Genomic DNA, 13082 nt, shown 5'->3' with positions numbered 1-13082 from the left:
TGAGGGTGATCCTATCTGGCTGTACCCTCAGGAAGGGTTCTTTCATGGATAGCGCCTGCAAATCCCCTACCCTCCTGGCCGAAGTAATGGCTAACAAAAAGGTCAACTTTAATGTTAGAAACTTAAGGGGAACCTCTTCCAGAGGTTCGAATGGGTGTATAGATAACGCCTCTAACACCCTAGTTAAGTCCCAAGGCGGACAATTATATTTTTGGACTGGAGAAATTCTTTCTCTAGCTAACAAAAAACGTTTTATAAGGTCCTCTTTCGCCAATCTTTTATCAAGATAGACTGAAAGAGCCGTTATTTGGACCCGAAGGGTACTAACTTTTAATCCTAAATCTACCCCATCCTGGAGGAAGTCCAGGATAACCGGGATAGAAGTTGAAGCTACCTGTCTTTCCTTACGCCAGGAACAGAAGGTCTTCCATACCTTTTGGTAAATCTTTTGAGTTACTGGTTTTCTGCTCATGAGAAGGGTATCTATGACCTTCTCTGAGCAGCCTTTGCGTTCTAGAATCTGGCGCTCACTAACCAGGCTGCTAGCTGGAAGAATTCCGGCTTTGGATGGAGTACTGGGCCCTGCCTGAGGAGATCTGCCCTGTACGGGAGCTTCAGAGGCTCCACCATTGCCATGGCTCTTAGGTTTGCGAACCAAGTTCTTTTTGGCCACCATGGTGCTATCAGAAGAATCTGGCCTGGAGACCTGCTGAGTTTCTGAAGAACTCGCGGAATGAGCGCTACCGGCGGGAAGGCATAGGCCAGCCCGAAGCGCCAGGTCTGGGATAGCGCATCCAGACCTTCCGACTGTAGTTCCCAGGAAATCGAGAAATACCTTTCTACCTTCCTGTTTTGTCTGTTGGCAAACAAGTCTATTTCCGGTTCCCCGAAATACTGGACTAGGTGTTGAAACACCTCTGGGTTCAGTTCCCATTCCTCCTCCCTCAACTTGTGACGGCTGAGGAAGTCTGCTTCTATATTGCTCGTCCCCTTTATGTATATGGCTGAGATAGAGAGTACTCTTTCTTCTGCCCAGGTTAGGATTTCCCTGGAAAGTTCTAGTAGGGGACTGGACCTGGTCCCTCCCTGGTGACCTAGGTACGCTACTACTGTAGAGTTGTCTGAGCTTACTTGGACTTCTCTGCCTCTGATGTCTTCCTGGAAGGCTATTAAGGCTTCCCCCACTGCTCTGAGTTCTCTGTAATTGGATGACCTGCGAGCTAGTGAGCTGTCCCATTGCCCCTGCGCTTTTTTCCCCTCCAGGTGGGCGCCCCACCCCCAGGAACTGGCATCCGTGGTAACCTTCACTGGGTTCCACTGAGCCCACGGTCGCCCTCCCCTCAGGTTTTGGGGAGATGTCCACCACTCCAGGGAGGACAGAACCTGGGGGGTGAGTAGTATATCCTGATCTAAGGACTCTTTCCTTTTGTCCCATGAGGACAGGAAGAAGAAGTGTAATGCCCTTGCATGAAGCTGAGCCCAAACCACCGCTGGGATGCTTGCTGACATCAGGCCTAGAACTCTCAGAACATTCCGTCTGGAGAGTTTGGGGTTTTTGATAAGGTTCCCGACTGCTGAGGCTAGTTTTAAAACTTTTTCTTCTGGTAAGAAGAGTCTCTGCTGCCTGGTGTCCACTACGTATCCCAGGAAGGTCTTGACCTGTTCTGGTTTGAGGGAGGATTTTTCTATGTTGATTATCCACCCTAGGCTCTCTAGGAGTGCCATTGCTTTGTTGGCATCCAGCGTGACTTGGGCGGCTGACTTTCCTGAAATCAGCAAGTCGTCTAAATAGGGTATAAGGGATATGCCCTGAAGGTGCAGGTATGCCACCGCTTCTGCTAGGATTTTTGTAAAAATCCTTGGGCTGGAGGTTAGCCCGAATGGTAGTGCTCTGAACTGCCAGGGGAAGGTTTCTCCTTCCACCACGACCGCAAACCTCAGATATACCTGGTGATCCACGTGGAGATAGGCATCTCTGAGATCTAGGGTCACCAAGAAGGCCTCCTTCATGAGGTTCTTTCTTACCGAATAAATACTTTCCATAGTAAACTTTTTGTATTCCAGAAGCTTGTTCAGGTTTCTCAAGTTTACTATTAGACGGTATTTCCCGGAGGGTTTTCGTACTACGAAAATATGGGAATAAAATCCCTGGTACTGCTGAGCTTTTGGTACTGGTACTACCACTAGTTGTTTGGCTAACTCCTGTATGCCCTCCAAAAGGGCAGACCTTTTCAGGGTATCCCTGGGAAGGTGAGTAATGGTGATCATGGTGGGGGGTGTAACCAGAAATTCTAGGCGATAGCCTTTTTGAATTATTTGGCAGATGTAATAACTGTTCGAAATTCTCTCCCATTGAGGGAGGAATTGAGATAGTCGACCCCCCACTCTGACCTCGCCGTCACTTGGACGGTTTGTCGCTGGGTTTTGGAGGAGGGAAAAGGAGGTTGTTCTTCCTGTTCCCTTTGCCAAAGTTCCAACGCCTAAAAGGTTCCTTTTTGGCTTTCTGTCTACCCTGCCCCTGGGGGCCTCGAAAAGTTTTCTTGAAACCTTCTTTTTTGGGTTTAACTGGGAATTTTTTACCTTTTTCTGATGACCTAGCCAGGACATCGTCCAGGTCTTTCCCAAACAACAGGGAACCTTGGAAGGGGATGCCACAGAGCTTTCCCTTGGATGTAGCATCTCCTTCCCAGGCCTTGATCCAAACTGCCCTCCTAGTAGAGTTAATGAGGGCTGCTGTCTTGGCTGCTGCCCTTGCAGATTCCGTAGCTGCATCTGCTAGGTAAGCAATCGCCTTCCTTACCACTGTAAGTGACTCAACTACCTCCTCCGCCTCCGAATTCTGGGCGAGGTGGTCGGTGAGTGTCTCTACCCAAACATCTGTATTCCTAGCTACACATGCTGCTGCTAAGGCTGGGCTTAGTGCTGCCGCATTGGCCTCCCAGGCTTTTCTAAGGAGAGACTCTGCTCTACGGTCCATCACATCCTTGATGTTACCCGCATCCTCAAAGGAGAGATCAGACAATTTAGTGACTTGCGACAAAGCCGCATCAAGTCTAGGAAGCTTAAAAAAGACTTCCTCATCTTCCTGGGAGAAGGGGAACCTTCTTTTCCAGGTTTTTTGTTTGATTATTCTCCTTTCAGGGTCTCTCCACTCCTGAAGGACTAACTCCTTGAGGGATTTGTGCAGGGGGAATACTTTAGATTGAGCGTCACTCAGGCCCCTATAAACTTTATCCTGTGCTGAGGTAGGTTTAGGGGTCTCAGGAATTTCCTCTGTGGCGTAGATAGCCTGGAGGAGACTCTCTAGATCTTCTACAGAAAAGAGGTGTTTTCTTGGACGTGTGTCCTCCTGAGACTGACTAATGGAGTCTCCATCTACCTCCCCTGAGCTGTGCCTAGACCTAGGTAGACTGGCTACCTCACTCTCTTCACCATCTGCTTCCCCCAAAGGGGGAATTTGTGAAGGTGTAAAGAAAACACTTGGGCCCTTAGAAAAGGGGGTCTCCTGAGAGGAAGTGCCTTCCTTAGGGGTAAGTTCCTCTGTTTCAGTCTGTGCCGACTGCCCGGCTGCCTCCCGAAAGGCTTTAACTGTTGCTAACATTTCTGTTTGCATGGATGAGAGAAAACTCTTCATCATGGCAGCAGCCTCCTTTCCCGCCAGTATATTAATACATTTGTAGCAGAAAGGTTTTGTGTAGGACTTGGGGAGCTTCTCTCTACAATTCCCACACTTTTTAGAGGAACTATGCCCTGTAGCGGAGGGAGACTGAGCTGAGGCCTCCTGGGGTCCGCTGGGGGTTTCTGAAAGACATGAAATATACATTTAAATTGTCTTTTTTCCCCCAAGACTGCTGGCTGTACTGGGGAGGGGAGGAAGTGGACGAGAAGGGACCAGATCCTGCTCCGGTCGTTCCCTAAAAGTTTGGGAACTCTCACCACTTCCCCCCTCCCTTTCCAGGGGGATTGGTACTTACCGCCCCTCGACCTGGATCTGCCAGCGGTCGTGTCGGTCTTTCCGTCCTCTTCCATGAGGAGGGTGACTCGGTCCTGGCTGTCGGTACTCCTGTACTGGTCACCGCAAGCCGACCCGTCCACCACCCACGCTGTCTCCTCGCTCCACTGGGAACTTCCGGGTTACGCCGTCCGGAACCGCCCACTTCCTGTGATGCAGTTCCTGTCTCAGAATGAGGCCTGGAGCGCGGCGTTTTTACGTCTGGAGACCCGGGAAAACGGCGATTCGAATGGTGGTGGATTCGATAGCACGCAGTGATGGCTCACCTCCCCGCAGCTCAGAGCACTGGTGCTTCCATAGGGCGACCTGTGAGTTTGGACCGAAGTCTACAGGTAAGTTCAGCCCTCCCCGGCCTCCCTTAGACCTGTCTCACAGGGGTACCTTCGACCCTCCCCGGTCTCTAGGTTTCCATAAACAAAACAAACGTGTCGCTGTGTTGGAGAAACACAATCAATACTGAGAAGCAAGGGGAAGGGCGGGGCCTTTTAAACTGTCATGTGATTGTGTTTCCTGCAGGAGGAGCCATCATCTCTCGGGTGCCGTCCTGGAAGGTGGTAAGAGAAAATTAAATGCTAGCTGCCATCACCCTGACAATGCTGCACTAAAGAAAAATAATAAATGTTATTTTTCCATTATCTAATTTATCTCATTGCACAATGCCCCAGTACCCCCTTGGGGCTGCAAAGACGCATAACAAGTCGTTTTCCATGAGAACCATTCATATACGTGCGATTTCAAAGTAGTTCCTATTTGGTCTGACTTTCATGCGAGTTGAGGTCCATATACCTCAAGTTTTACACAGGCATTCCCTGAAATTGTGGCAAAATCATGCCAAAAAAAAAAAAAACACACACCAAAATAGCAAACTATAAAACAAAAAAAAGAAATGCTACTTGCAAGACAAGCTTTTTCCCCTACATTTTGTTATGGACGCTTATTTTAATGGTAAAAAAAAGAAACCAAACCCAAATCGCGGAAGGGGGAGACTAGATGGAGTGAGGATTCTTGTTTTAGAATTTTTAAGAATTAATGATATTGCTTTTCTGCTTGCAGCAGAGTAAAATATAGGTGGCATTTCAAAACCCACTACCAACAAAAAGACACACATAGCTGGGAAACCCCACTGTGCATCTGTATACTTGAACTTTTCAAATTTTAGCAGCCCTAGTTAGACTAAAGTTAGTGCATATTACTACAAGAGATGTTTAGCAGTTATAAAATTATAAATATATTTAGAAATTCAATACAACAGCTTGGTGTCTTATAACATCTTTACTATTTCTGTTGTGCAGTCAACTTATTTTGTTATTAACATTGCATATACTGTATATTGGTATTTAAAAAAAAGATCCAGGAATGTGATTACTATAAAACTTTTACTTTGTGCCAGCTTGACTCAAATTGTGCAGGTACCATCTCTGACGGTGTATCTTTAATTTACTGTTTTTAGCCCATGTCACATACAAGAAGTTCCACCCTCTTCCCGGTAGGTGCTCCAGTGACTTCCCCTCTGTATAAATAAAATATGTAGATAAAGAGTGTCACTGCTCTGGCAGATCTGCCACTCAGGAGAAGCCTTGTATTTTTTTTCAATGAATAGGAGGAGGCTTCTTCTGATTGGTAGAGGTGGATCTCCTTCTTGGCCAATAAGAGAAAGCGCCTTGTTTTCAGTGAAAAATACAAGGCTTATCCTGTATGGAGAAGTTGCTGAAGCAAGCAACTCATTATTTAGTACAGGGAAAGTTGCTGGTGCACCCGATGGAATAGGATGCAGCTTCCTGTATGTAGTATAAGCTGCAACAATATATTACAGATTCACCATTGGCCACACAGAGGTGGCATCTACATAATTCGTTTGAGCCTAGCTAATTCAAAGTAAATGTTTGAAGTATATATTTGGTAAGATGTCGCTTAAAACGAACCCTGTGCTTCAGATGTGCATATGGATGTGTAGGATACGCCTGCTGGGACGTCAGGAGATGTGGCCAGAGCAGCGCTGGCTGAGGCAATACACAAGCATATCCACATCTGAAGCACAGGGTTGGTTTTGAGCAGTCTTACCCCACATACATCTACGCTTCTGAATTAGTGCCCAACGTCTGCTCCCACTTTCTGAATACCGGTAGAAACACCCGTTATCCTCTAGCTTTGAGCAGTGCTCAAAGTCCACAAATGTTTGAAGTAGTTTTGAAGTTTGTTTCCTGGAGTTCTTCTTTAAAGTTATCTTGGCCTAGGTTGGTTACATCTGATTCATCATATCTCACATCCAGATGGCAGTTGAGGGTGTAGAAATTCACTGCAGTAGCCTGTGCTTGTCAGAGAATACAAGTTAGCCGTTTGGCTGAAAGAAATATGCATGAAAGAAGACGTTTGTCTAATAGAAATGTGCATGTAAGAATGAATGTTCACAGAACGGCACACAGGAATGTGCATGCGTGCAGGAATACACGCACGCAAAATGGGCGTTCGCACAATGTATCCTAATGTCAGATGGGCTATTTAAAGCGGAGGTTTACCCAAATAACATTTATATAAGACCAAATTATTTATACTACCAGCATGTACAGTCGGCACTTTTTATTTTTTTAGGCTGTACATATCTTATAATCTATATTTGCAATCCGGCTTCCAGGTACTTCTCCCGCGGGAGTAGGCGTTTCCAAGCTGAGCCGCAAGGTAATCTGGCCGTTCGCCAGATGATTGATGTCTATCAGAAAATGTTCCCCCTGGCGGATAAGGCCCCGCCCCCCATATAGCATAGGCGCGTCACGGAGTTTCCGAAAGGAGCCGAACAGGTAAAGCTGCGAGTCGGCTCTATACGGCGCCTGCACAGTCAGCTCTACACGGCTCCTAGTCTGTGCAGAGTGTAGAGCCGACTCGCCCCGTTACCTGTTCGGCTCCTTTCGGAAACTCTGAAGCGCCTACGCTATACAGGGGGCGGGGCCTTATCCGCCGGGGGAAACATTTTCTGATAGGCATCAATCATCTGGGTGAACGCCCAGATTACATTGCGGCTCAGCTTGGAAACGCCTACTCCCACAGGAGAAGTACCTGGAAGCCAGATTGCAAATATGCTCTATGCTGACTGGTCATTAGCTTTCCCTGTGCATCTCCAGTGTGTTCCCTTGGTTGCTGTCTCGGCTTACTCCAGACACGATATCGGATCCAGCTTCCGTCTTGTCGTTAGTTTCTGACCCTGCTCGTTCCCGACTTTGGTAACTCACTGCCTGCCTGTTAATCAGCCTGGCTATCCGATGACCACATTCCTGCCTCTGATCCTGACTTACCGCCCTGCTTGCGTGTCTGCCCGGCTGTCTGCTGCTGCAGTTCTACACCACGCTGAATGTTCCTGCTGAAAGTCTGCTGAGAGCTCTGACCAGCCACACACCGTGGCCCGCAGCATAGGAGAAGTGCTACTTTAACCTCAGCTAAACTGTTGTGCATGGCTACAGTTCCAGATCTGATGATTCTCTGACCTACATCTGCAGGCGTGTTCTTCCTGTTCCTTGGTGCCCTCTGTTTCCATTTAATTGAGGGCCTGGACTGGAGATACAAGAGAGGCCGACCTCCTCAATTCAGTCTCCGCTCAGGTACGTGACAACTGCAGTCACAGTTGATCTCCTCTGGGTGCTGCTGGAGTGACATATTTTGTATAAAGATATCATTCGGCACCTCCTCTTTCAGAAAACTTTTTTTTTTTTTAATTCAAAGAATGTAAGACACGCTTTGATTGGACAAAGTGGTGAACATGATGTCTTAAATTCCTCCTCTCACCCTTGTCCAATCAGCAACACCTTATATTTATTGAAAAAATACAAGCTGTTCTCTGAAAAGCCTGTGCTCAGTATACAGAATGCAAACCATTCGATCAAGTGTCCAGATCCGATACACGCTACTACAGTGAATGTCTTTGAAGGAATTTTTGCAGGTAGGTTGTTCCAAACATCTTGGAGAACTAACCACAGATCTGAAATCCCAGACAGACTCAATGATGGTGAGATCAGGGCTCTGTGGGGTCCAAACCATCACGCTTAGTTAGACCTCATCCCCAGAGCCCACTGGATACGAGATATCAGTAATTAGATGTACCTAAGCTGGGCCAGAGAAAGTGTAAAAAATAAAAATAAAAAAAAGGAAGGATGGATAACGTTAATCACTTCAATACAGGGCACTTTCACCTCCTTCCTGCCCAGTCCAATTTTCAGCGCTGCACATTTTAAATGATGATTGCACGGTCATGCATCACCGTATCCAAGACAACATTTTTATCATTTATTTCCCACCAATAGAGTGTTCTTTTGCTGGTATTTATTTGTTGTGCTACAAATAATAAAAAAAAAAAAAAAACACCTTGTAAATAAGTACGTTTTCTCCTTCACCGACGGGCACTGATGAGGCAGTACCGATTGGCACTGATGAGGCACCAATAAGCAGCACTTATCAGGAGCCACCGATGGGCACCAATTGGCATCTGTGGTTGTCTCCAGTGGGCATCCTCGATGGGTCTGCACAGATAATCAATGCACTGATAATTATCAGTGCAGATACCCCCCCACCCCCCATCAGGAGAGCAGCCAATCGTCTCTCCTCTACTCGCTCCTGCCAGTGCAAGTAGAGAAAAGGCTGATAAATGCCACTTCCTGGTTACCATGTGATCAGCTGTGATAGAACACAGTTGATCACATGGTGAAGAGCCTACATCAGGGGTGCCCAACCAGCGGCCCGCGGAGCCCTCTGATGTGGCCCGCGACCTCCTGCTCTGGGATGGAATAGAAAAGAAAAGAATACTGTTATTAACCACTTAACCGGACCATATTGCTGGTCAAAGACCAGAGCACTTTTTGCGATTCGGCACTGCGTCGCTTTAACTGACAATTGCGTGGTCGTGCGACGTGGCTCCCAAACAAATTGGCGTCCTTTTTTCCCCACAAATAGAGATTTCTTTTGGTGGTATTTGATCACCTCTGTGGTTTTTAGTTTTTGCGCTATAAACAAAAATAGAGCAACAGTTTTGAAAAAAAAAATGAATATTTTTTGCTATAATAAATATCCCCCAAAAATATATTAAAAAAACTTTTTTTTCCCCCTCAGTTTAGGCCGATACGTATTCTTCTACAAATTTTTGGTAAAAAAAAAAAAAAAAAAAAAAATTGCAATAAGCGTTTATTGATTGGTTTGCGCAAAAGTTATAGCGTTTACAAAATAGGGGGTATTTTTATGGCATTTTTATTAATATTTTTTTTTTACTAGTAATGGCGGCAATCAGCGATTTTTTTTTGGTACTGCGACATTATGGCAGACACTTTTGACACATTTTTGGGACCATTGGCATTTTTATAGCGATCAGTGCTATAAAAATGCATTGGATTACTATAAAAATGCCACTGGCAGTGAAGGGGTTAACACTAGGGGGTGGGAAAGGGGTTAAATATGTTCCCTGGGTGTGTTCTAACTGTAGGGGTTGGTGGCCTCACTAGGGGAAATGACTGATCTTCTGTTCATACATTGTCGAACAGAAGATCAGCATTTCTCTCCCTGACAGGACCGGGAGCCCCTAGTGGCCTGCGCGAGAGCCGACGTATAGGTACGTCTGCATATGCAGAGTGGACACAGACATCCCGGCCATCCGCTCATTGTGACCCACGAACGGTTACCAAGTCACTTAAGTGGCCCTTGCTCTTCAAAAGGTTGGGCACCCCTGGCCTACATCATAGGCTCTTTACCAAGATCATAGACGCAGTGTGTCAGACTGACACTCCACACCACCAATGGGCGCATGCTAGTGGCTTATCCTGCTGGACATTATATGACATCCAGTCAGGATAATACAACCCCTTTTCGGCCGTCATTCTGCTATATGGCAGGCGGGAAGGGGTTAAGGTATTGGATTATATAAAAAAAATTCAACTCCTATGTTTTTATATTGCACAATATCATATACGAAAAGCAGTAGATAATGTTGTACAGACAAAACATCAGACACAACAAATGCTTGCCATTTTCTGAAGGCCTCATGCTCCTGCTGACAGGTCCTGTGAATGAATGTGCATGTGTTGAATTCTCTGCTAGCATTTTCTTTAGCTGTGTTATATAGATTCTTACGTTAAGACTGGGATAGGTGTCCAGACAACACAGTGAGGGAAACGGCTTCGCTCCAGGTCCGGCTTCATTTTCTCCTCCACCACTTCCGCCATAAAACGGGCAACAACACAGCTACTTCTGCCAACACTCTCAAACACCCGTCACAGATTCACTTGCCAGTAGTCTTTTATACTTATGGTTATAAGTATTTTCAGTCATTTAACTTGCAACTGTAAACAAAGCACAGTTATATTAATGTTTGAGATTACGTATATCAGGGCTCAAAATTTAAAGTTCTGAGCTTTAAGTGCTAGTTCACACCAGACGCAGTTTCGTGCACTTTTTTTCTGCACTAAACATGCATGCACAGTGTTTTTCATGTATTCCAATGGCTCTAGTTCACACCATGCAGTCAGTTTCCAATGCAGAAACTGACCGGAAACGGACTGCATGGTGTGAACTAGAGCCATTGGAATACATGGAAAGCACTGTGCATGCATTTTTAGTGCAGAAAAAAAAGGGGGGGTATGGAACTGTGTCTGGTGTTAACTAGCACTATACTCGCCACCAGTTATCCCACCCAACCAATACCCTGTCCCGCCCTCGTAAATTAACATAAGCATATTAAATTGATCTGGCTGTGATAAAACAAAAAAACACATACGGATAAAATATGATTGGCTACTATAGGCACTGTTTGGCAGGTTTGGGTAGTATAGTGCGGTCTTGTGGCAGGTTTGGGTAGTGTAGGGCAGTATAGTGGCAGGCTAGAGCTGTATGCCATGGCATGGCAATGTGCTCAGTTACTTACAGCATTATTGGATATAAACACTCCTGAGGCTGCTGTGGTATCTCCTCCTGAGCTTCAGTGAACAAGTTTTTGGGAAAAGGCAGCCACACCCCTGGCTCCACCCACCAACTCCGGCGAGAGACAGCCTAACTTGATTGAATGACAGAGGAGTGTTATAGGCAGCCTCCCCTGCAGCCCTGAAACGCCAATCGACTTGGCCATGATGAAAGGGGAAAGGGAAAGTGTAGCGCCCCCCCCCCCCATGAAGCTGGGGCCCAGGGGTGTCCCCCCAGCTTATTTCCATTTACATAATGTGACCAGGCGAGTGGAAATATTGAGGGCTGACTTATAAGTCAAGAAGCATGCACATAATGTCATGCAAGGAAGTTTAGAAACACTATAGCTGCTGACTTTTAATAAGGACACTTACATGTCCAGGGTGCCCGCGATGTTGGCAGCAGAAGCTGAGCAATTGCTCGGGTCTCGACTTCCCCGCCGCCATCCTCGGTGAGGGAATCCGGAAGTGAAGCATTGCGGTTTCACTGCCCGATTCCCTACTGCGCATGTGAATGGGCGGATGTCTCCTGAGACACACACACACACACACACACACACACACACACACACACAAGGTCCCAGAAGACGCAGCTCCCCATTTCCTAGGAGGCAGCGTGAGGAGGAGAAGAAAGAAGACCACTGCGGACAAGGAAGTGGCAGATTAGGAGATCTGCCTAGTAACAGCCACTTCTGGCAAGTATATTTTTATAAAAAAATTTAGGGTGGATCCTAAACACAAAATGGTTCATATGGTGCATGCAGCATTACTTAAAAATAGTTCTAAACTCAAAAGTTATTTTTTAACCATAATGCATTCTCCGCTTTGAAATGCAAACATTCAAATACCTGCCCCCCCCCCCCCCACCCACCCCAAACACTTACCTGACTCTCTCTTCCTGGTCTCACAAGAGACTTTGAGTGGGAGCCATTGGCTTATACTGCTGTTAGTCAACTCATGTGTGGAGGGAGCGAGGTGCATGGCTGAGCCGTGCTGTATGTGTCCATGGATGTAGGTGCCCCCATAGTACATGGCTTGCTTTGAGGGAACTGGCAGGAAGAAAAGCACAGAGCGCCAGTGGGGGACTGGTGTACAGAGGCAGGCTTTAGTTAAATTGTAATGCATTTATTAAAGAGGAAGTAAACCCTGATGGGTTTACTTCCAGTTTGTTTCCCTGCAAAGGTAAAGCATAATGGGCTACTATGCATCACATAGTAGCCCATTATGTGTCCCTTACCTGAAACCGAAGCCTGCAATGTCCCCGATTTCGTCGCCTACACGAAGTGTCCATCTTTCACCCTCTTTCTTCCGGGTATCGCTGCTCCGGCACTGTGACTGGCCGGAGCAGCGATGACGTCACTCCTGCGCATGCGCGCGGTAGCCGACACTTACGGCATGATGCCATTCAGCAACAGCACGCTCAGTGCGCCTGCGCAGTTGTCTACGGCACGCATGCCCCGTATACATTGGTGCATTATTTATTGCAAATATCTCCTAAACCGTGTAGGTCTAGGAGATATTGCAAGCACCTACAGGAAAGCCTTAATCTAGGCTTACCTGTAGGTGAAAGTTCTCAGAGAGGGTTTACAACCACTTTAAGCATTTGCCTAGAAATATTATATGGAATATATTATTTATGGTATAAAGATTTGAACATGCACTACAGATGCAGATTTAGTCGTGATATGCAGCGTCTTTATAAAACCAAAGTTTCATAAACATACAAAAAAAAAAAAAAAATTGCTTTTTGACAAACAGAATATAAAAAAAATTCTATAAAGTCTATTGGCTGCAATGCCATTGCACATATTACCTGAATACATCATGAACAATAAAAATGAAGGGGAGAAAAAAAAAGAAGAAAATACTTTATTTTTTTTCCCCAACAGCTTAGCAGATGCCCCCTACTTATTCTTATATGGTAGTGCAGTACATGTTTTAACTTTAGGCTCCATGCACACTGGGCTTAAAAAAAAAAAAAAAAAAGAAGGTCAGAGTAAAAAAACGCTTATATAGAGCATTTTTTGTACAAAGTTTAACCACTTAAGCCCTGGACCAAAATGCAGGTAAAGGCCCAGGCCCCTTTTGCGATTCGGCACTGCGTCTCTGACAATTGCGCGGTCGTGCGACGGGGCTCCCAAACA

The 13082-nt window shown here is 46.1% G+C and overlaps 1 protein-coding gene across 3 annotated transcripts in view; it reads right to left on the bottom strand.

Annotated features, from left to right (window-relative positions):
- The window catches only part of TMEM222 (transmembrane protein 222), a 48396-nt gene that overhangs the window by 29893 nt on the left and 5421 nt on the right, over positions 1-13082 (bottom strand). For all 3 annotated transcript variants that reach the window (XM_040337848.1, XM_040337847.1, XM_040337849.1), the window contains exon 2: positions 10115-10323. In XM_040337848.1, coding sequence (XP_040193782.1) covers positions 10115-10206 — 92 coding nt within the window. In that variant the 5' untranslated portion in view covers positions 10207-10323. The remainder of the gene's footprint in view (positions 1-10114; positions 10324-13082) is intronic.

The sequence above is a fragment of the Rana temporaria genome, chromosome 2, assembly GCF_905171775.1.
Source record: "Rana temporaria chromosome 2, aRanTem1.1, whole genome shotgun sequence".
Classification (NCBI taxonomy): domain Eukaryota; kingdom Metazoa; phylum Chordata; class Amphibia; order Anura; family Ranidae; genus Rana; species Rana temporaria.
Note: the sequence above shows the minus strand (reverse complement) of the source record. Positions and strands in the feature narration are given on the sequence as shown.